Source organism: Agelaius phoeniceus, chromosome 7, assembly GCF_051311805.1.
Source record: "Agelaius phoeniceus isolate bAgePho1 chromosome 7, bAgePho1.hap1, whole genome shotgun sequence".
Taxonomy (NCBI): Eukaryota; Metazoa; Chordata; class Aves; order Passeriformes; family Icteridae; genus Agelaius; species Agelaius phoeniceus.
Window position 1 is genome coordinate 10,510,864 of NC_135271.1, and position 22,011 is coordinate 10,532,874.

Genomic DNA, 22,011 nt, shown 5'->3' on the forward strand with positions numbered 1-22,011 from the left:
CTCCTTTCTGGTTTGTTTTTTTGTGGTTTTTTTTTTTTTTTTTTTTTGTGGGTTTTTTGATTTTTTTTTTTTTTGTGAGTTTTTTTGTGAGTTTTTTTGTTTTTAAGGGGGAGTCAAACAGTTCCTCTGCTGCAAGACACTGAGTGAATGTCCATTATGGAGGCACAACTTGCACTCAAGTGAGCAGGACAAAGTCCTGGGATTTAATACACTGCACAGTGTGCCCCGAGCCATGCTATCACTTTAAATGGCTTCCAGGAATTTCATGGATTGCTTTTCAAATTACTCACTTAATATGACTCATTCTTGCCTGTTTATTATTCCAACAAATTTCCACATCTAAAAAAAGCCACTGATGTTTGGGCAGTTTGTTCCAGCCACTACAGGGTAGGAGAGGAGAGTCCCAGCTGCTTAGGCCAGTTGCTGTGGTATGCTGGAGGAGGTCTGCAGCAGAATTAGGGATAGGTTCACTGCTGTTTCACTCTTACCTTGCCTTCATGGTGCTTGCAATGCTTCTTCTTATGGTGCTTCTTATGGTGCTTCTCATGGTGCTCCTGATGTCCGTGAGGATGATGCCCCAACGGGGGATGCCCGTGGGGGTGCTGGACAGGCGGAGCAGGGCGTGGGGGGCAGACTGCCACGCCACCAGGGTAGGGACCTGTGCCAGGACCAGGGTGTCCTGGAGGGGCAGCAGGGCAAACTGCAATGCCACCAGGGTAGGGACCTGTGCCAGGACCAGGGTATCCTGGAGGGGCGGGAGGGCACACTGCAAGGTGTGGTTGTGGTGGGCCTAGGAAGAAGAGGAACCTGTAAGTGGGCAGAGACAAGCTCTCCCCAGGCAGACAGTGCAGGAAGCTGGTGCACCCTTCCACCCAACAGGCCCACTCTGGTCTTCCTCACAAAGGACATCCCACACCCCTTTGGGATGCAGGTAAACCCCCCAGGTGTCTGAGGCCACAGCATAGAGCTCCCCTCTAAGCCCTGATGGTACCTGCAGCCCTGCCTGGCCCCACAGCCCCTCACCTTGGTTGGGGTCACACATCCTCAGTGGTCTCCAAGCTGAAAGGGAAGGACAGGCACCATTAGTCACCTCCTGCCATGAGACATCACCCAGCCAGCAGCTGGGACCTGTCTCCGCTGTCCCACATCTGCCCCCAGCACAGGGACCATGCTCACTTCCCCCAGAGTGCCATTCCCCCACAGACCCCGACCGCCGTCCTGTCCCTTTGGTGACAGCACCAACTCCCAGAGCAACTGTCCCCCGCTCCATGCACCCCCAAAGCCTAGGCATGTGGTTTCCATTTTTAATAGAAATAAATCCACACTGGCCCAGCTCGGGTGCCGAGTTCATGTTCTCGTGGGCCACAAAAGACTGGGGACACGTGCCTGGGTACAGTGCCCACCTTGGGGACAGTGCACCCTGACCCACGGGTGCCCATGCTTCCACTGCCCCCATGCTGCCCTGCATTCACCAAACCTGTGGAAGAGCTCCCAGAAGAAGCAACGTCAGCAGCACTCGGGATCCCCGTCCTTGGCACGGCTCTCCCGGCTGTAGGGCACCCTTAAATAGCGGGGCCCTGCCCCTTTGAGCAGGGGTGCGGCGGGCAGGAGTGACACCGGAGAGGTGACACCGCGCCTCTCCATGGGCTTGCGAGAAACGTCAACACGCCGCTCCCAGCCGGCACAAAGGTCCCACGGGGATAATAAACACAGGCTATGGACGGCGGTGATTCCAGCTCCCGGCGTCAAGGGAGGGATGGAGTGAGTCAGCTGACCCCACCATGAACCCTGACTGTGCTCCCTGCTCAGGCACAGTGTCTAGGAACAGCGGTGACCTTCCCACAGACGGGGCTGTGGGACAGCGGGTGTGGGGGCCTGACACTGCTCAGGGTGCTGCCAGGGTGTGCAGGTGGAGGACACAGTATCTGCTGACACACCCAGTCAACAGGGACAGGAGGCAGGGCTGGATGCCCTGATTTTCAGGTCTTCCTCTTGGAGGATCTATGAGGAGGGTGTAGGATTTCTCCCATATCAACCCACCCCATCTCCCTGCTAATACCCCTGATGGTGCTTCATGTTTGGCAGTTCTCCCTTCCTAGGCAATTCAACGGGTTGGAATTGTCACACACTGCCTGAAAGACACCTGGCAGAAAGGGACTGTGCCAGGTCTTGCCCCAGATCTCGGGTAGGAGGGTGTTTCATGGGGGTTTCTGAACAAAGGAACTGTACAGGGTCAGGAGGTATTCATGACAGGGATCTCCCTACAGGCAGTGCTACAGGGATCCCGCCATCCCTTCTGTTAGGATCACTGTGGTCCCAGACACTGCCAGCCCAATTGTCTACTTCTGCCCCAGAAATCGGAGGATGGAGCCTGGGCTCTAAGTACCAGACAGCAAAAATTCCCCTTGTCCAGGGAATGGCCAGGGAATATGATGCTGGATGTGCCTGAGCAGACCAGCTGTTACAGATACATATTATAATATTGGCTTTTCACAAATATTTAAATGGATTTGATATGTGTGATGTTAAAGTAAGTTTGTTATATAATTTCTATTTCTACTGTCAATTAAGCTTAGACATAGTGAAATAGATGATATAAGTATGCTTGTGTTAAAATGTCTGCTTGAATAGGATAACACCAATAAACACAGGATGAGGAAACCTTCTAGATATGCCAACTATCAGCACTCACCATCTGAAGAAAGCATGGACCAAGGCCCAAACTGGAAGTTATTAGAAAGAGTCAAAACCACAGCCAAGAAACACGCATGCTCTAAAAAGGTGGACCAAAGGAGGGGCCATGTAAAATAGTTCCTGGGAAATGTAAATTAGTTTATGGATATGCATAAGGGTCTATGAATATGCAATGGACTGATGTAAGGGAAAAGGTATTTAAGGGGGATCCCCGAAGGTGACAGTGTGGTTGGTCTTGGCTGAGTGCCAAGATGCACCCATAAAAAACCTTTGCTTTATGGTTCTTGTCTCCTATTGTCCTTTATTAAACTTTTTACGTTTTCACAGGAGAGAGAACGTGTTTTTCACACAGCTCTCCAGAGGCGAATACCTTGCCAAGCTTAGGCAAGGCCAAGAGTATTTCCCAGCTGTATTTGCCACTGCAGAACCCCCAGAGTGCTCCCAAGCTTTTCTCAGGCCACCCGCTTTTCCAGCAGTGCCAGCACGACCGCCGAGCCTTGCTTTGCCTCTTCCAGCAGCCCGGACACCTTCTGTGACATCTGTGTGGGGACAAGATGAGTCATTTGCCACTCGACAGGCCAGAAGAGCCATCCCCTGGGCACCGCATGTGTCCTGCCAGTGGCAGGCGGGCACAAGGGGCTCCAGGCCACCACCGCCCCCTCCACCACCACTCAGCTGCACCGCCAGGCCTGGCTCACCACAAGCTTGAACTTGTCATCCGTGATGTCCTTGAGGTTGATAATGACATTGAAGTAAGCTCCGAACACTGCTGCTTCCAGCATTTTGGCTCCCACCTGGGAAAAGTCAGGCTTGCGAGAAGCTCTCCTGGTGAACCAGCTCCACCATACGGTGCTGAAGCAGGTCAGACCCTTATGCTGCAGGACTCCCACCCTGCACCACCCAGCAGCATGCAGCACTTTCCAATCTGTTGGTATTCTCAGGAAATGGCTGCCAAAGAATACTGGGTGGAAACCACTGGCCAGTTTGGGAAGCACAGCTGGAGAGACGTATCCTGGAGGTCAGGACATGAGGGAACACCTTGCAGAGCAAATGTGTGTGAGCTGGGGCCATACCTGGATGTCAGATTTGCAGGCCAGATTGCAGTGTTGTGCCAGCTCCTTCAGAGCAGGCCAGAGCCCATTCACCTTCTCTGCCAGGCCATAGGGCACCCCCATGGCCGTCTTCAGCCCCTGCTGCATGGCAACTGTGCGTCTGAGAGGAGGGACAGCCCTGGGTTGAGCATTGGGTGGCTGTGCCCACACAGTCAGCCAGTCCCCACCAGCCCAGCTCACCTCTCCCGCTCCTCAGGGGTGTTCTTGGGCAGCTTCATGGCTTCCTGCAGGCAAAGAAAAGCAGGTTTGCTGCCATCACCCATATCGTGCCTTACATCGGGCGTCAGGGCAGAACCCATAGCTCCTGTGCTCTTGCAAACCTCCCTTATGTGACAATGTCCCTTCCCCAAGCCCTGCTTTAGCATCCCTGGAAGTGTTCAAAAAGCAAGCAGAAGTGGCACTTTGCCGTATGGTTTAGTGGGCATGGGTGTACTCAGTGGAAGGTTGGACTTGATAATCTTGGAGGTCTTTTCCAACCTTAATGACTCTGTGATTCTAAGGTCAGAGCCCTGCTCCTAAGGAATCCAGAGCACAGCAATCCCAGCCCTCCTCCCAGCTGGAAAGCCCTCCTGTTTCCCTGCAGGATGCCTCTGCTGGAACCTCACCATGTAGCTGTTGAAGGCACAGGAGTCGGCATCCACCATTGCCACCAGCTCCTCCATGGCCTGGTGGAAAGGGAGGACCAGCTTCCTCATGATGGGGTCCAGGTCCTCAAACTGCCGCTTCCCGTAGCTCATCAGCCCCACCATGCTGCCCAGTGCTGCTCCCTGCCAGGGTAAATCCTCCAGTAGGACACAGTGGGCACTGCTACCACCATGCCAGCTCCACTTGGCACACCAAGGCCCCTCAGGCCTCTGTCTTGGTGTGGGGCACATACCAGGGCTCCCACAGCTGCAGACACAGAGCCTCCTCCTGGCGCTGCTGACCTTGCTCCGACTGCTCGGACAAAGGCACTCAGTGGCTTGGCCACCAGCCCCCTGTCCACCTCTCCTGCCTCCACCAAGTACCTGCAGCACAGGTGTTTTAGAGCCCTCCAGGTGCAGGGACACCACCACCACCCAGACCCAGCGCTGCCCTCTCCAGCATTGACCCTGTGAATTAGTAGGGGACTAAAACCCAGCCTGAGGGTCAGGGTAAGGAGTGGGAACCCCATGGGGACATCTGGGGAACACAGGTGATGTGGGGGTTGCTCTGCATTAGCCAGGTTGGGCTGATGCAAGCAGCATTGGTGGGACAGAAATGCCTCTGCAGCCACGGCCCAGGAAGGGTGACAAGGACTTCCACCTTGTGGAAGGATTTCCCTTCCTGTCCCCTCACAGACTCATGTTTCACACCAGGTGCTGCAGCATGTGAACCAGAGGCAGTGAAATTTTGCATAGGGATAGAGTAAGGAATTTAGCATTCAAATCTGGCCACAAAACCTGCTCCCACTGCCTGCTGAAGCAACCTGGAGTTCCCCCACTCCACATTCACAACAATCAGCATTTGGGAGCAGGGACCACCCCGATCTTGCACAACCACCCAGCAGAGATGTCCCCAGGCTGTGAAGAGGAGCTGGGAGCAGCACCACTCCCAAAACAAGCTGAGTGCAGGATGCAGGCATCAGGATCCCCCCATCCAGGGAGGAATGGGCACCATGACAAGAAGTAGGATGTGGGTCCCTACTCAATGATGCGCTCCCGAGGGTGAAATGGAGACAGGGAGTCCAGGCCCAGACGACTGACCACCTGCAAGGAGCAGCACCACTGCGTCAACCCTGTCACGTAAGTCCTGTTGCATCCTCATTCCCCACTGCTAATTAACCAGGGGTGAGTCAGCACTGGGACTGGGCCACCACCCAGGGAGAGGACAGCTGGCACCACCAGCCCATCCCATTGCAGACTCGAGGGTGGTGTGGGGTCACTTCTGAATGACTGGGAGCTGTACTGATAAATCATTAGCTTGCTCTTATCTAGCACGTTCCCCACAGGCTAGAAAAGTCCCTCCCTCCTGCAGTGGAACAGCAGAGCCTGTCTCCTCCTTTCCAGCTAACTCCCAGTCCTGGGACAGCCTCCCATAATGCCACCCACTGTCCTTGAGCCCTGGGTACACTTTCTTTCCCTCCTGGCCTCCATGCAGGCAAGACAAGCAGCTGCCACCCACACTCAATTCTCACACATTGTGGTTCCTGCTCCCTATGCATCTCAGCATCCTCAGCACAATAAAGCAGCTTGTCCTACCCCAGAAAATCCACACTGGAGACAAATGTCATGCCTGAGGCCTGAGCAGGCCTCCTAAATTTCTGCTCAGTGCCACTTTGGGAGGCTGGTTTGGGGTGGGATGTGTCTCTGCCATGATCCCACCCTTGTGCTGGTATCAGGAGAAGTCACATTACCAGCCTGATCTTCTGTTCCTCCTCCAGGATGAAGAGTTTTTCCTTCTTGATGTAAAAGTCAGCTGCATCCAGAATGGCCTTCTTGGGAACGAGCCCTACCAGCTGAGACCCCACCACAGGGAGATTCAATTCCTGCAAAGGGCATCAGAAATGTGATTTTCCCCAGAGCCCTGCTGCCACTACTAACTCAGCCTGGTGGTCCTCATCCCTTCCCAGGACATGGGAAGCTCACAGAAAATCTTTCAACAGAGGAGCTAGGGGCTCACAGCAAGTTGCTAAGTTTCTGGGAGTTTTGTGCCATTCAGCACTTTGGCTGAGCTAAGCATGAGAGAAACCAGAGCCTGACCTGACAGTGAGGAAGAAAACTTGTTGGGAGATGTCCTCTGGGAAGCCCCCTTGGGAACAAGCATCCCAAGCCACCCACCTGTGCATCTCGGCAGATCTCCTCATAGACAGTGTGGAGTGGCGTGGTCTCAAAGTCCAGCAGGTTCGTCGAAACCTGGGCCATGTTCTCCTCCTCCAAATACCAGCCAATGCCTTGCACCTTCTTCAAGCGCCCAGGCTGCCAACAACTGCCACATTCAGGGCACAGCCCAGGAGGTGTGGGGACAGGCAGGTGTGCTCCTGGTGTGCCCGTGCTCTTGATGTACCTGGCTGGGGCCGCGGCCCTGCTCACGGATGTTGAGGGCAATGCGGTGAGCCTGCTCCTTGGTGCACAGCAGGTTGATGTTGTACGCAATAAGGAAGGTCCGGGCACCTGTCACTGTGGCTCCCCACCGGGGGACAAAAGTTGGGGGCCCAAAATCAGGAGCCCACTCTGGTTTTGCAAGCTGGGGAGGAGGGAAGAGAGTGTGTGGGCTGGCACTGCCAGGAGCACATGCCACCCTCCCAAGGAGGGCATCTCCCTCCTCAGCTGGAATCTGCCATGACCACCTGTGTCACCAGCTCCTCTTGGTGCAAGGGGACTACACCAGCCCCTAGCATGCTCCCTGAAGCCAGGGAAGTACAGATCAGGTCTGTCCAGCCGGTGCCACCACCAGGCTCACCTTCTCAGGGAGTGCCTCATACTCCCCGGCACGGATGGAGGGCAGGGCTTTCCTGCTCTCGTGCCGTGCTGCCGCTCCATACAGGTAAACTGCAAGACACAGCTGGGGGTGAGCACCACCAGGCAAGGCTGGCACTTTCTCCAACAGTTAGAATCATGTAGGATGGGATGGAATGTGGAGAGGTTCCTGAACCCACTCACCAGGTACACCCAGCTCTGCTGCCAAGCGCTGCCCGAAGTTGTGGGCACAAGTGACACACTCCTCCATGCTGACATTCCTCACTGGCACAAAGGGACAGACGTCCAAGGCCCCCATCCGAGGGTGCTCACCTGGTGGTGGGGCAGATACAGGAGCGGGAGGTGGGAAGAACAAGCAGACAAGGAGGGAGAACACACTTTTGCACACTCTTACAGACTGGACACCATTGCTGTGAGAAAATCACAGAATCACAGACTAACCCAAGTTGGAAGAGACCCACCAGGATCATTGAGTCCAACCCCTGGGCCTGCACAGGGCAGCCATAACAATCCTACCATGTGCCTGGGAGCATTGCAAATGCTTCTTAAACTCTTTCAGGCCTGGGCCTGTGACCACAGTCCCTGTTCCAGTGCCATGCTTGGTCCCAGCAGTATGGCAGTCCCCTCTGTGCCAGCCCAGCCCCTGGGCCTCTCCCAAGCTCACCCGAGTGTTGACTCATGTCAATGAGCTGCCCAGCCACACGGGCTGCGCTCAATGCCCCTTCCACCACAGCTTCAGGGGTCCCCACAAAGGTGTAGACGGTGCGGTTGGTGGAGGCGCCGGCATCCACATCCAGCAGCACACATCCCAGTGTCCGGGAGATGGCCTGTGCCACTGCATCGATCACCTGCCAGGCAGCAGATGGGAGCAAGGGGACTGAGACGGCTGGGACTATACAATAGCCATGGCTTTTCAAGAGAGGGGGCATCTCAGATCTTCCCCTTCCCACTGGGGATGGGGTTGAGAATGACCCCGTGATCAGTGGAGATGCAGCCCTGCACAAGCATCCCACTCCCATCCAGGGGGTTTGGGGCACCCTGGCTCCCCAAACTCCCTGTGGTGGGGGAGAGACACCTGGCTGCTGCTGCATGTCACAGAGCACCACCATAAATTGCTGTTCCTGAGGATACATCCACCTGCCAGCTTCCCAACGCATTTGGCTCTGCTAAGCCTCTTCCCTGGAGGAGGCTGTGTTTTTACAGCCATGCTGGGTTTGCTAAATTCTCCTGCCACTGGCAGAGCCAAAGTTCACCTGAAGGCTGATGCCCAGGACAGGCTCCATTAACCCTGACAGTGTGCTTTGGCACAAGTGCAAGCAATATTTCTCTGCAGAGAAATATTCCAGACCAAGCCCAGAGCTGGTGCTACAGCAACCCGCTGGCAATGGTGGAAGAGGTCTCAGTCCCTGCTTCACACTGAGGTGCCATAAGGGACTCCAAGCTACCTTTAGGCATTTTTGGCACTAGCCAAGTGGTGAAAGGTGCATGGCACTGCAAAGGAGGCATAGCAGAGTCTAGCAGTGCATACTGCTCTGCAGGGGGAAACCTGGCTGTCAGCAGCCCGGTGTGACCCACCCTTCAGCCCTTCCACATACTCCCTCACCTCTTTGTTATTCCCCTCTGAGAAGTTGGGGACGCATTCCACCAGCTTGGCCATGGTCCCACGATCTGCTTGCAGCCCTCAGCCCCTGGCTTGGCTCTTCACACCCTGGGGGTTTCCTGCCCTTTCCTGTCCTCCTGCAGAGTGAAAGCCTCTCAGCAGTCAGCACGTCGCCTCTTTCCCAAGCCAGAGTTTCTCATTAACTGAATTGATCTGTGGCCAGGGGACAGAAAGGGGCTTGGATAAACACCATCATACTGGCCCTACCGTGCTTGGAAGAGCTCCGGGCACAAGGGCTCTGTGGGGCCAGATGGCAGCACTCACCAGCACCGATTAACATATAAAGGAAAAAAAACCCGCTGGAATCAGCAAGATGCTGTGGTTACCACGAGCTCCAGTCAAGTCACTGCACCATTGCCACTATTGACCGTGGGGGGGGGGGCCACTTCACGCAGGACTTGCAGCTGGGATAGTGGCTAAAATCCATCGCTGTGAGCAGGATTCGAACCTGCGCAGGGAATCCCTATTGGATTTCGAGTCCAACGCCTTCACCTCTCGGCCATCACAGCGGCGGTAGGTGGCGGGGCGGGGGTCGGGCTGGCTGCGGGCTGCACCAGGCTCCGTTCTGCCGAGAAGTGCGGAAATGTATGGGTGTCCCGCGCCACATGGGCGAAGTAGAAGCAATACTGGACCTCGGCTCGTTGGTCTAGGGGTATGATTCTCGCTTAGGGTGCGAGAGGTCCCGGGTTCAAATCCCGGACGAGCCCTTTTTCTTACACACCCGCTGCTCACCCTCAACACACTGCAAGCACCCTGCCCTGGCATTCGCACTCGCCCTCGCCACCTCCGCCCCGCCCGACAGTGCAGCCACCCGACACAGTCCTGCCACGCGTCCACTCTGCCCCTTACCTGCCCTCCCTGCTCTGCCCCACACTTATTCCCCCTGCTCCAACCCCCCCACCAGCCCAATGACACCTAAGGCACCCGCACTGCCTGCAAACACCTGAACCCCCTTTCCCCAGCCTGGGCGGCAGGGCAAGGCAGCAGACACAGGCACTTGCTCGGACGCGGGAGATCGCCAGGCCAGGCCCAGTGGCAGGGGGATGTAGCTCAGCGGGAGAGCGCTTGCTTTGCATGCAAGAGGCCCTGGGATCAACCCCCAGCATCTCCACGTCCTTTTGCCGCTCCAGAGCCCTCCGCATCCAGGGCCCCCAGAGACCCCCAGATGGCCCACAAGAAATCCCTGCGGCTGCCTGTGGGCACGTGGGAGCTGGGATTGCCTGCTGGCAGCCCAAGGCAGGCAGCAAGGAAATGCCTGGCGAGATGTCCCTCCTTCCGCAGGTGCTGTAGAGAGCGGAGGCAGCCAGAGTCCCTTCCCCACGGGGCTCACAGTGTCTCTTGGGGTGACCATTGTCTTTGTGTGACGCTTGGTGCTGGGGGGGAGCAGCGAGAAAGGAACATGAGACAGGCTGTCACCTCAGGGCAGTGGAGGGTGGCAGCTGGAACAGCTGTGCCAGGGCAAGGGGAGGGGGCAGCATGTCCCTGTAGGGTCTGGGGACTGCTGGTGGTGCTTATGGGATGTGTTGGTCTCCCTGTGCCAGGGCCTTGGGTCAGCACCGGGAGTGTTCCCAGCAGCAAAAAGAGATGGGGTTTGCAGCTGGGAAACACCAAACCTGGGGCAGCATGTGGGCAGAGAAGTGGGCAGAGCATCAGGTGTTTTAAGGAGCAACCAGTGTCAGGAGTGCCAGTAGGTGCCATGGCTCATCTGGTCAATGTGCCTGCCTTGTAAACAGGAGATCTTGGGTTCAGCTCCCAGTGGTGCTTCAGCCTCGGGGACTATTCTTCCTCCCTGTCCAGAACTGGGGGCATTGCTGGGGGTCCTTGTCCGTCAGCTCCCAGTTCTCTGTCCCACCTGACTCTAGGAACAAAATGTTTCCTTCTGCTTCCTCTCCTTTCTCACCTCACATTGGAGAGTTGGGCTAAACTATTTCCAGAAACTGGGCAATTTGGGAAATAAGAGATACATTAGATGCTGTCTGGACCCCTCCCATCTTCCCTATTACTTTGCACAGCTGGTGTGGAATCATGTGGGAAAACCCTCTGGACACAGGTTGGGTGTGGGTGTGTAGTGGAGATGCCTGGTGCACGCGTTTTTGTGGCTACAATAAATGCCATGTTACTCTTTGCCACCCCATGGACACAGAAGAGAACAGAGAGAGAAGCAAATGAATCACAAACTCTTGCTTGTCTCCCTGCCCTGCTGTGACAGGAGCTGCCAGGGCTCTGCCTGCACAGCCTTGCTCACCAAAGGACACCCTGAAGAACCAGCTCCAGTATTGCTGTCTATGGGCAAACAAGAAGACCAAAAAAAATCTGCAAAAGGAAATTTTGCTAAAAAGAGAAGCCGATCGGGAGACGAGGTGGCCGAGTGGTTAAGGCGATGGACTGCTAATCCATTGTGCTCTGCACGCGTGGGTTCGAATCCCACCCTCGTCGGGTTACCTGCGAGTGCTTGTGAGGAGTCAGTCTTTTGGTGCAGCTTGCCCCGTACCCTCCTGCTCTCTGTGTTTTTCTCTGCTCTGTCAAATGCACACTACATCTGCCCCTGGACTGCTGCTCCCAGGTACTGAGCCTGTTCCTTGTGGCTCAGGGTCGGGGCGGGCCCTTCTGTGCAATGTGCCATGGCAGCAGGGTGCCGGAACCCACCTACCAGCCTCTCTCCTGCCGTCCCATTGCCTCCTCTCCAGGGGCACTGAACTGTAGGCAAGGAAGGTCAGGACTGGCCATCCCTGGGCATCCTCAAGGATGCCAATGGGAGTCAAAAGCTGCCTCTGGCGTGTCTTAGAGGTGCTTGTTCTGGAAAAGGCAGAGCTACTGTGCACAGGCAGCTCCCTCCTGTGCCTGGAGCAGTGCTCACAGTGGAGATTCCCGGAGACAGGAGAGAGTGACCAATGGCAAGATGAAGAGGAAAGAGGTAAAACTGCTTCTGGAATCTCAGTGGTCTTGAAGAGAGGAAAGCCCTGCATCTGGGAGTCTGTGCTTTGAGGCACCTTTGGAAAGGTATTGTGCCAGTCTTTCTAGTGCCTTCCCCTTCTCCCCTCTACTCCTCTCCACTGATGAGGATGTGGCCAAGCAATTCCATGGCTTCAAGACAAGGTGAGGATGCTCAGGCTTAGCTGCCCACACCTTTTTGACCGTCACTGTGGCTACATTTCCTTCCCATGCCTTGGGGAGATGTCTCTGGGGACCAGTGTGAAGCTGCTTCCCTCCATCAGTGTCTCCTGAGCCAGAAACCATGACCAGGCTGGGGGGAAACACCGGCCCCACCCCTTTCCACTGCCATGAGATGCTGTGGTGCTTGGCCAGGTCTGCCACCCTAGGAAGGAGGGATGTTGCTGCCTGGACAGCCAGGTGCCCTGCAAGGGATCTGTGCGAGATTTCCTGGGAAAAATGCATGAGTTTGGGTCCAGCCCTGCAGAGAGACCAAGCTGCGGTTGGAGATGATGAAATGGGCTGGGGTGGTGGGTGCAGAAGTACAGCAGTGCATGGCAGGGGGATTGCTGTCACAGGATAGGACCTAGGACTTGCAGAGCACAGGCAGCCAGGAGAGGATCCCCACTGATTCCCTTGGGACACCCTTCAACCCTGCCCTGGCACACACGTGTCCCTGTCCTGGTGAGCAGTGATGAGTCCTCCTGAAGGGAATGTGCCACTGTCGGTGGTGCTGTGGGGCATCAGCCCACCCAGGGACCTGGAAATTACAGGGATCCTTTGGCAGCATGGAACTGGATCATCTGCAGCCTCGGGACAGTGCCTGGCAGCTGGAGCCTGGCTCTCCCCAGTGGCACCCGCTGGGCTCCCTGGGTTGCACAGAGTGGCCCTGGAGCACCCCGAGTCTGCTTTGGCAAGGACACAGGCAGCCAGGATGCTCTGTGCCTGGGTCTGGCTGCATCAAGATTCTACCTTCTGGCACTGGGGTGTCCCACTCATCCATCAGCCATCTGGGAGTGGTCCCTGACTGTCCTGTCCTTGCCAGGAGGCAAGCCCTGGGTGAGCACCCTGTATGCAGACATTCCTTGGAGAAGGGATGCTGTAGGTCTGTTGCTGCTCCAAGATGTGGCCCTGCCTTTGGCTTTCAGGAGAAATTTTAGGACAGGGGCAAGCTCCCACCCTCCAGCCAGTCTCAGACACATCCAGCCCTTGGGTAATGACCCAAGGAAATCAAAATGCAAAGTGCAGCTGGGACTGGTGATAGGAAGGCAAACACATGGATTATTGATCCTGGGCCATGTTTTTTGTGTCCTTACTTGCAGGAAGGGGCAGGGCTGAGGTGGCCACACATCCTGGATCCATGCAGAAGTTAAGAAAATGGATCCGACATGTTTTGTTTGGTGAAATTTTCTCAGGTTTGAGGTTCATCCAGAGAAAGTCACATCTCAAGCAGTAAGTGCTCATTTCCTTAAATGAATACAGATTGGAAATTCAGTCTTTATTTTTCTCCCACATATCTGCCCTTTCCCCATCTGTTTTCCTTTTTAAAAATTCAGTCACTACACAGATCAGATTATTTTAACTTCCTAACATGTGCCTTTTGTTTTCCCTGCTCTCTTTTCTGGAAAAAGGACTTGTTTCAGTCCACAGATGTGCTCACATTCGACAACATTTCCCCTCTGAGTGCCACATTGCATTTATCCCAAGCATCACTGCATCTATGGATATTATTCTCGGGCATGATGGTCCAGTGTGAGCAGAATTTCAAGTGCTTAAACTGTATTTCAAAACTGAAACACACAGTGAGGCTGCAGTTCTGAATATCCCACCCTGTGCCTGGAAGCCTGGAAGGGAGTCACTCAGGAAGGGCTGTTTTCCTGAGAAAATGGGAGTGCACAGAGACACAGAACAAAAAAAAAAAAAAAAAAAAAAAAAAAAAAACAAAAAACAAACAAACAAACCAAGAGAAGAGGGGTTTAATTCTCAAGCTGTGGGTCCAAGATCCACTTGTGGCATCAATTTATTATTCAAGAGTGGAGCAAAAAGCAGCACAATAAAGCTTAAACTGTAACCTCATCTTTTCCTGCTTCCCAAGTTGCCATTTAGGAGATTATGAATGATGAACCCACAGCGTCCTGCCTTACTCCAGGAGCCACCAGGTTGCTTCTCCCTGAAGCCCATGTCCTCTGCTGAACCTCAGAAGACCTGATTCCCTTTTTCCCCTTCCAGAATGATGTTAAAATTAGCTGAGTTTGGCCTCAGAACCTTGGAAAGGCTTTGTTGCCCTGACAGGCAGGCAGAGAATAGTCACTAGGGACCATTCAGTGAGATCCACTGTGGCCAAGTCATCTCAAGAACTCAAATGACCCCCCCAAACCCCACAAGGCACATCTTTAACAAGATGCTCACAGCCCCACACACACATAGTACACATCTCCCAGTTCTGCCAGGGTTTATTCCAGGGCAGGAGATGTTTGTGCTGTCAGTTGGGCTCTGCTGGTGTGAAATGAAAAGCCTGTTTCAGACTTTCCTTGCCTCTAGAGCTCATGATGGCTCATCATGGTCCTGCTTGGGTCCACATCAGCAATTCCCTCTCCCCACTGTGAGGCTGATTCACGTTTAAGTGCAGGTTGAGATGTTTGGGATATTTAGTAGCTAACAGGCTTCCAGCAGATCCCAGATTCCCAGTGTCACACCAGAGCCTGTAATTACTGTAATTAACCCTGTCTTGACTATGTCACCCCATCACAAGGAAGGACACCTGTAACCTTCTGACTCACTGCTACCACCCTATCCAAAGAGTGGGATGGAAGGGCTCTTGGAAGTCAGTTCCCTGCACAAAATCGGCCAGTTTAGGTATGTGTCATCTGTGGGCCTGGGCTTCAGAGCCCCACTTTGCTTTTAAAATCTGATGTGTCTTCCAAGCACAATTTATACCCCAGGTGTGAGGAATAATAACAAAAAAACTCAAAAAACCCCCCAAAAAACCAAAACAAAAGAACCCCCAAAAACCACAAAAAAACCCCAAACCAACCCCCACCCTCAAAAAAGAAACCAAACAAAAATAAACCAAAAAAAACCCCAAAACCCCAAACCAAACAAACAAAAAAACCAACCAAAAAAAAAAAAAGGCAGAAAAATCCTCTAAGTGCATCCAAACCCATAACAAATTGCTCACGCTGGGCTAGGTCAGGTCCCTGTGTCCACATCACTCATATCCTCACTCCTTCAGTCCTGCAGCCCCTCAGCTTTCCTGGCTTCCATGAGACTCCTGGCACAGGATTTCACTCCAAATGGATGTTCCTTACATTCAGTTTGCATCCTTGATCTCACCTCAGGTGCATCAGGGAGCTGAATTGGTTGTGCTGAGAGGAAGGTAGGGATATGTCTGCTCTAAATTCTGCTGAAAACACTCTCCTGCCTGGTGGCATAAAGACCTAAAATGTCCCTTGGCCTTAGGAAGGAAGGAAGGTAATTAATGCCTGTAGCCCGAATCATTTTAATCTTACTCAGTATTACATGGAAGCAAAACATGACAGATGAAAGAGGGAACTGTTTGATCAGTCAGGGGAGCTTTCCAGGAGAAAACTGCTGGTTGCTGGGGAGTTTCAGGCTGAAGGCACACACCCACTCCCCTAGGGGGCTGGGCCACCCTATAAAACTGTGGGGACAGTGCTTGGCCCCACCACCTGCTCCAGCTGCCACCACTGCCACGTCCATCTGGGTAAGTCGAGACAGGCTCCATCCCCTTCCCCACCCCACCCTCTGCCCTTCCAGCTGCACAGGAAAACAGGGAAGGGTGTATTTCTGCCCTAAAATGAAGAGTGCAAGGGGTTGCAGGATGCAGAGTTTATAGGGTCTGCAACCACATAATCAGTTGCATCCTGCATGATTTTCCTTGCTGAAGCAGAGAAACAAATTAGAACAGGACATGCCTGAGTTGCAGGGATCAATGTGTCCCTGTTTATGGACAGGCATCAAATGTCCCTTATATTTTGGGATGGAATGGTTCCGTTCATGTTGTGTTGATTTAAGTGGGTTTTGCTTCAACCACGTGCATCTTGTGACCACCTTGCTTGCCAAAGGCTCCTCGTCAGCTCGGAGCAGGAGTAGGTCTGCTCTGTGGTCCCAGAACTTGGTGCCTCCAACTTTCCCAGACCAACCTGCAGCTCAAACAAAATTCCCCTCATTCTCCTGAGTGGTTTATGGGGCAAGGTGGGGAGAAGTTTTCTTTTGATGTTTCTAAACCATCCAAACTCACCCTCTAGCTTGCTCTCCCATGCCTCTTATTATGGGAGGCATTGAGTGAGGGCTCAGCAAGGACAGACCGGCCTCTGCCTTGTTTTTACATCCCAGCTCTGGTTTTCAGGTGCACATCCTTGCCGAGCCATGTCCTGCTACAACCTGTGCCTGACCTCCTCCTGCGGTCCCCGGCCCCTGGCCACCAGCTGCAACCAGCCCTGCTTCCGCCGCTGCAGGGACTCCACCGCCTTCATCCAACCGCCCACGGTCGTGGTCACGCTGCCCGGGCCCATCCTCAGCTCCTTCCCGCAGAACACCACGGTGGGGTCCACAGCGTCGGCGGCAGTCGGGAGCTACCTGCGCTGCTGCGGCATCCCTGTGGGGTCCCGGGGGCTGGGCAAGGCAGGACTGCTGTGCCTGGGCACCGGGCTGTAGGGTGTCCCCAGCGGGCTCCTCCTCCTGCCCGTGCCAGCGGTGTGGTCAGGAAAGGAAAGCGGAGCACTCGACCAAGACTGGGGGAGAGGACTAAGGAGATGCCCCTGGGTTTCCCAGCAGTTGCCCCAGGAGGACGGTAGCCATGCGAGCTCATCACTCCAGACCAAACCTTTGTACACCTTTATCTCACTAAGTCTTTATATTTCCATGTTCTACACGGCATTTACTGCTGGCTGTTCAATAAATGCTTCTAGCAGGTTGTAGATGGCAGATGATAATCATGGGGTGGTGGGGCGAGGAGACACCCCTTGTAGAGATCAGCTTGTCCCAAAGTGGGGTTTATCCATTTCTTTACTAGGCACTGGAAACTCACTTTGTACTCTGAACTGGTTCACTCTCCTTCTCATTAAAGACTTGCTACATCATAGCCTGAGTCTTCTGTTGTTCCTTGTTCGGGAGCCTGGAGGGGTGACCTCCTCTGGAGGCAGCTTGTTGCTGCTGGGGAGGTTTGTTTTTTACATGAAATGAGGGTTTCTGCTACCCAGCTCTTCCCTGTGCTGACAGACATGTGTGGTTTGCTGGAACCAGTCCCAAGGCAACTTTCTTATCCTGGAAACCTCTCCTCCTGCCCCATGGCAAGCACCTGCTCAGGGAGGAATTCCTGCAGGAGCACATTTTATTGCCTGTTCCCTCAAGGAGCTGAGAATGTGAAGGTTTGACATTTCAAAATGGCATTTACCCTGCATTTTGCAGTGATATTTTGTGGGGCTGAGCTAAGGAGGCGGGCATTGAGTCAGGGAAAAAAAGGTAGAAGTGGGATTTTTGGAAGATGGGCTTCTTTGGATGAGCATTCTATGCCAAGCTCACATAGTGTTTAATGGGTGACAGTGAAGAGTGAAAAAGAAGAGACAATAATTACTTGATGGAGGGGGACACTGAAGTACCTGGAAGATGTCAGGAATTGAGTAAAGCCTCTTTTTAAGATGCCATGGATCATGAGGCAGAACCTTTTCAGCTGATGGAAGGAGGAATAGGACTATTTGCATAAAGTTTGTGAGCGTTTATACTGAGGGATTATGCTGAGCTTGAAAGCCTATTGGTAATCAAAAGCCTTTGACCAAGCTCAACTGGTTTTATTGCCCAGGAGACCTTTGCAGAAGTGCTTCTAATTTGGAGAAAATTTGCATGGCAATTTCTCAGCAGCGCATGCACCAGGAGAAGGGAGATGTCCTTCTTCCAAGGACTGTTCAGATATTTTTATCCCAGCCTGGCAGTTGTCAGCAGAGATAGGATGCAAAATTTTGAAATAAAAAATTACAAAAAGCTTTGAAATTCCAGCAGAAGTTTTGTTGGGAAGCTGTGGGTCTCTGGGCCTTGTGCAGCTGCCTTCCTCAAGCCTGCTGGACTGAACAGTCCAGGAAGGAGTAGGTGGACAGAAAAATGACATTCTTTATGTAGCTTTTCACTGAATGACTCCACTGGTGAGGTTATACAGATTTTAATTTGTTTTGTTTTTTTTTTTTCCTGAAAATCCAATGTCTACAAAAATCTAAACAGCTCCTTGATTTGACTTGAAAATTGTGGTGTCTTAGTGCAGACAGGTGGGGAAATGAGGACCTCGGTGCCTTTCAGAGCTGCCTATCCTGAGGGTCAGGGGACTCTGTCTCCCATGGGAGCTGTGACTCCAGCTGGGAGCTGTGCCTCTTTGGCTTCCAGCTCAAGAGCAATCCTAAATTCACCATATTCCCCCCCACCCCCCAGGTCAGCCCTTGCCCCAGGCAGGACCCCCCAGACCTGCTGATCATGCCCCAAATACAGGTTTCTCTAGAGGCAGTGCAGCCAAAGGCTCCAGTGAGAAACACAGAGCCACATAACAAGATGGGGATGAAAAATATTGCTCAGTAGGTGCAGGCACATGGAGGGAAATAGCTGGGTCCTGGGATTTGGTCCCAGCATTGCCTACCTAAAGCATTCAAAAGCAGCAGAAGCATTTTTGAGAAGAGCCTGGAGTATGGCCCAGGTGCCACCCTCTGGCCATGCCTGTTGAGGTTTATGTCTCCCACTTCTCATCTTCTCTTGCTGCTGTCTGCAAATCGTCTCTTTGCCCACTTCCCATCTTCTCTCAGCTACTTCGTGATCTTGGAAGAAACCTTCTCCCTGTGGTGATTCAGTATCCTCAGGTTGCTGAAGAGCAGGTACCTTCTCACCCTGGGGATGGATGAGGTAGGAAGGAAAGGATAAGTGTGGTTTAGAGGACAAGTCACGGTTTGAGGAGGAACAAGCACAGAGAGCTGTTGTGGAAAAGGGGAGATTGCTGTGAACAGCAAGTGAGTGGGACCATTCGTAATGGAGACTTTGATGGTGGAGGGTTAGGCCAGATTAGGAAAAGATTCTTCCCCTAGAGGGTGGTGGGGCACTGAATAGGCTCCCCAGGGAAGGGGCACAGCCCCAAGGCTGCCAGAGCTCCAGGAGCATTTGGACAACCCTTTCAGGCACAGGGTGGGATGGTTGGACAACCCTTTCAGGCACAGGGTGCAGAGCCAGGCATTGGACTTTGATGACCTTTATGGATTCCTTCCAATTCAGGATAGTCTATGATACTATGAAAGTCCCAGGCAGGATGCTGCTGGTGGTAGGGCTGGGACTGGTGATGGCTGGATTATTGGTGGGTCAACACAGCACATCAATCTGCAGCTTCTCTGCACATCCAGGTGAGAAGACAAAAATTGTGGTGCGTCACAGCAGTGGGAGAGGATGAAAAGACAGATCCACCACCTGTGCCTTTACTGGGTTGCCAAAGGTGTATTCCAGACAGGCACTGGGGCACTGGGCTGAGGGCAATGCTGGAGGGTGAGCTGCATCAATAGGCAGCATCCTTCATCCTCCTCACTGGGGCAAGGACTGCTGGCCAGAGCACTTTGGGATATACCTGGAGTCAGCCAGGTGAGAGAGAACCCCTAGAGCTGGGAACCGGCAGGCACGGCAAGCAGAGAGATGGGACTTGTCCCATCCAGTCCCTGGATGTGTCAAAGGCCAGGCTGGATGGAGTTTGGAGCAACCTTCCAGATTGAGGAAGGGGAAAGAAAGTGGCTGCATGGCCAGGATAAGAGGGAGGAGAGGGCACCACTCAGGATATCCCACCCCAGACATCCATGGATCAAGCACAAGGCAGGGACTCAGGGTGCCCTTCCCTGCCACATCTGGGGAGCCAGACAGGCAGTGGCTCTGCCAAGGGCTCCAGTTCTTCCCCAGGGCTGGAGATCCCATAAAATAGGAAAATAACAGCCTGCCCACACATGTGAGTCAAGGGGGAAGAAGCAGACAAATTAAAAGGCACAGGCATGCAGGTCTGGTCCTCCTGGTGCTCCCTGTGGTAATGGGGCTCACAAGACTTGAGTCCTGCAGCCCTGCTGGCTCCACCAGCAGTGTAACCCTGAGCCCACATCACCAGCAGACATCGCTCCTGGCTATCCTACAGTCTCCTCTACTCTGAGTTTTTGCTGTGGAGAGCAGCCCTCAGGGAAAGACTGGGTTGAGCACAATGAAAGTGGAGCCCAGATCCCAACAGTTTGCAGGGTCCTGGGAGGGAATCTAAGTTTTAAACTCAATAATTGTTTGATAAATTAAATTTAATTAATTCACGTTTGCTGAGAGGTGTCTGCATACCTCCCAAAGAGGAGAAGTGTGATGTAGTTATTGCTGTGTGGGATAGCTCCTGTCAGCATTGGTTATGTGGGGTTGAAGGAGCTGTGTCTGTGGGGGGGTTACGAGACCTGGAAATCATGGGGTGCAGTGTTTCCCTTTCCTGCTCTCCTCCACCCCTCTGTGATATGAAAGGCTGTGGCTGAACCAACTTCCCAGTTCCCCTCAGTCGGCTCAGGAGGTTTGGATGGGGAGAATCTCTGCTCTAGCACAGCCACGTGTTACAATTGGCACTGGAGGCTCGCTGCAGTCTGCAAATCATCTCTTTGCACTGTTCTTCCTGTGTGAAGGGGGGTCTGCAGCAGCTGGGGCTCCTGCAGCAGCTCATCTTCCCACCCCAGCACAGCTACAGGCAACTCAGCCCTCAGGAGCTGTGTCCTGGAAAATTCCCCATGTCCTGCCCTGGAACTGTGCCCCCATGGCAACCATAGGAGCACCAGCACCCTGCTGACCCCGATGGGAGCTGGGAAAAAAGAGCAGTTAGCCAACAGTCACAGCTCTTGTCCCTCAGGAGCACACCAAAGCCACTCTGGGTCTCTGGGGCTGTGATATAGATTGGAACAGGGCTAGTCCCACATCCTGGCTTGGCAAATTCCCACAGGCAGTATGGAGCTTCAAGGTTCGACAGGTAGGGGAACCCAGAGCAGGGGATGTAGCTGAGCAGGAGAGTGTTTGCTTTGCATGCAAGAGGCCCTGGGATCAACCCCCAGCATCTCCATGTCCTTTTTGCCTCCCCGGACTCCTCCCTGTTGGATGCAGGGCTGTCAGAGTCCCCTCAAAAGGCCCTGGGGTTTCCTCCTGGCATGGCTGCCCTGGAAATTCCTCCTCAAGGCCGTGGCTGTGCTGGGAAAAAGCACAGCCTCAGCTGTGCCTTGAAATACAAACTGTAGGGCTGGGGAGGCAAAAGGGGCGCAGTACTCCAGATTGTTGGTGTAGGGCTAGGTGTCTTGCACTTTTGCAAGAATTCCTGAGTTCAAGTCCTGGATAAACCCTCTTTTGGATACAACCCCTCCTTTGGATAAAGCCCTGGCTTTGGAAACAACCATTTGTTAGGACAGCTCTTCCTGTGGGACTGCATGACCAGGTGTAGGATGATCAGTCCTTGCATTCCCCAGCTGCCGGCAGACAACATCCCGCGGGGTGGCTGTAGCGCCTCCTCTTCAGCTAACAATACTTTTGGCAAGTAAAACCCAGTCCCTGCAGTGCCAGGAGAATGTGCCCTTGCAAGCTTTTAAAGGAAGGGGATGTAGCTCAGTGGGAGAGCGCTTGCTTCGCATGTAAGAGGCCCTGGGTTCAATCCCCAGCATCTCCAGTTGTTCCGTTTTTGTTTTTTTTTTTTTTCCTCCTCACTTCCTCCACGAGGGGGCGATGACAAACTCCTTTTCCATCAGGTTTCCCCGAAGGCGATTCCCTGCACTATAGCTGTGCCGCCCGCCCACGGCCGAAATGGCAGCACGGACCCCACGCTCTGTCGTCCCCCACTGCCCCGGTAGCCCCTTCCCCACTCAGGAGACGACCAATCCTGACGACAGCTGAGCTGTGTCAGGCCCCCCGTGTCCCCTGTGCAAGGCAGAGTCGCCCCACGGGTGCCCAGAATCCAGGGACGAGTGCCCAAAAAAAGAAGGGCTCGTCCGGGATTTGAACCCGGGACCTCTCGCACCCTAAGCGAGAATCATACCCCTAGACCAACGAGCCGACAACGTAGATGCCTCCCCTACTCCCACTGGGGTTGGGATACCCCAGACGTTTTCCTGCTGTCTGGCAGAAGGGAGCGCAGAGCAGTCCGCGGGCAGCGCGC

General features: G+C 53.8%; 3 protein-coding genes and 6 non-coding genes across 9 annotated transcripts in view; 5 read left to right on the forward strand and 4 right to left on the reverse strand.

The window, feature by feature from the left end:
- Positions 1 to 515: 515 nt before the first annotated feature.
- LOC143694549 (uncharacterized) overlaps positions 516 to 22,011 on the reverse strand; it is a 31,638-nt gene continuing 10,142 nt past the window's right edge. Inside the window, exons 4-6 of the mRNA XM_077181855.1 lie at positions 18,475 to 18,719; positions 1,024 to 1,059; positions 516 to 790 (exon numbers count right to left, since the gene is read on the reverse strand). Of these exons, the coding sequence (XP_077037970.1) occupies positions 1,035 to 1,059; positions 18,475 to 18,719 (270 nt within the window). The 3' untranslated portion in view covers positions 516 to 790; positions 1,024 to 1,034. The remainder of the gene's footprint in view (positions 791 to 1,023; positions 1,060 to 18,474; positions 18,720 to 22,011) is intronic.
- On the reverse strand, positions 2,916 to 9,298 carry FTCD (formimidoyltransferase cyclodeaminase). The gene is made up of 14 exons (XM_054653113.2): positions 8,847 to 9,298; positions 7,908 to 8,091; positions 7,427 to 7,555; positions 7,227 to 7,315; positions 6,831 to 7,010; positions 6,605 to 6,742; positions 6,181 to 6,312; positions 5,472 to 5,533; positions 4,684 to 4,813; positions 4,412 to 4,573; positions 3,987 to 4,030; positions 3,768 to 3,906; positions 3,393 to 3,488; positions 2,916 to 3,233 (listed from the first exon to the last, which is right to left on the reverse strand). The coding sequence occupies exons 1-14, from the start codon at positions 8,898 to 8,900 to the stop codon at positions 3,147 to 3,149; spliced, it is 1,626 nt and encodes a 541-aa protein (XP_054509088.2). The 5' UTR covers positions 8,901 to 9,298; the 3' UTR covers positions 2,916 to 3,146.
- On the reverse strand, positions 9,331 to 9,412 carry TRNAS-CGA (transfer RNA serine (anticodon CGA)). The gene has a single exon. It is a non-coding gene; the product is annotated as a tRNA-Ser (tRNA).
- TRNAP-AGG (transfer RNA proline (anticodon AGG)) lies at positions 9,539 to 9,610 on the forward strand. The gene has a single exon. It is a non-coding gene; the product is annotated as a tRNA-Pro (tRNA).
- On the forward strand, positions 9,943 to 10,014 carry TRNAA-UGC (transfer RNA alanine (anticodon UGC)). The gene has a single exon. It is a non-coding gene; the product is annotated as a tRNA-Ala (tRNA).
- On the forward strand, positions 11,258 to 11,339 carry TRNAS-GCU (transfer RNA serine (anticodon GCU)). Its single transcript has one exon. It is a non-coding gene; the product is annotated as a tRNA-Ser (tRNA).
- LOC129133398 (feather beta keratin-like) lies at positions 15,366 to 16,917 on the forward strand. Its single transcript, XM_077180950.1, has 2 exons — positions 15,366 to 15,558; positions 16,204 to 16,917. Exon 2 carries the CDS (start codon positions 16,224 to 16,226, stop codon positions 16,509 to 16,511), a length of 288 nt encoding a protein of 95 aa, XP_077037065.1. The 5' UTR covers positions 15,366 to 15,558; positions 16,204 to 16,223; the 3' UTR covers positions 16,512 to 16,917.
- Positions 21,454 to 21,525, forward strand: TRNAA-CGC (transfer RNA alanine (anticodon CGC)). The gene has a single exon. It is a non-coding gene; the product is annotated as a tRNA-Ala (tRNA).
- On the reverse strand, positions 21,837 to 21,908 carry TRNAP-AGG (transfer RNA proline (anticodon AGG)). Its single transcript has one exon. It is a non-coding gene; the product is annotated as a tRNA-Pro (tRNA).

What these genes read in the sequence shown, in the direction of transcription:
- FTCD (XM_054653113.2), bottom strand. Translation starts at nt 8,900, where the DNA reads ATGGCCAAGCTGGTGGAATGCGTCCCCAACTTCTCAGAGGGGAATAAC. An exon ending in AGATCTGCCGAGATGCACAG is followed by an intron (nt 6,313 to 6,604) that starts GTGGGTGGCTTG and finishes TGCCCTTTGCAG; the next exon opens with GAATTGAATCTCCCTGTGGT. An exon ending in CCTGCAAATCTGACATCCAG is followed by an intron (nt 3,489 to 3,767) that starts GTATGGCCCCAG and finishes GACTTTTCCCAG; the next exon opens with GTGGGAGCCAAAATGCTGGA.
- LOC129133398 (XM_077180950.1), top strand. Translation starts at nt 16,224, where the DNA reads ATGTCCTGCTACAACCTGTGCCTGACCTCCTCCTGCGGTCCCCGGCCC.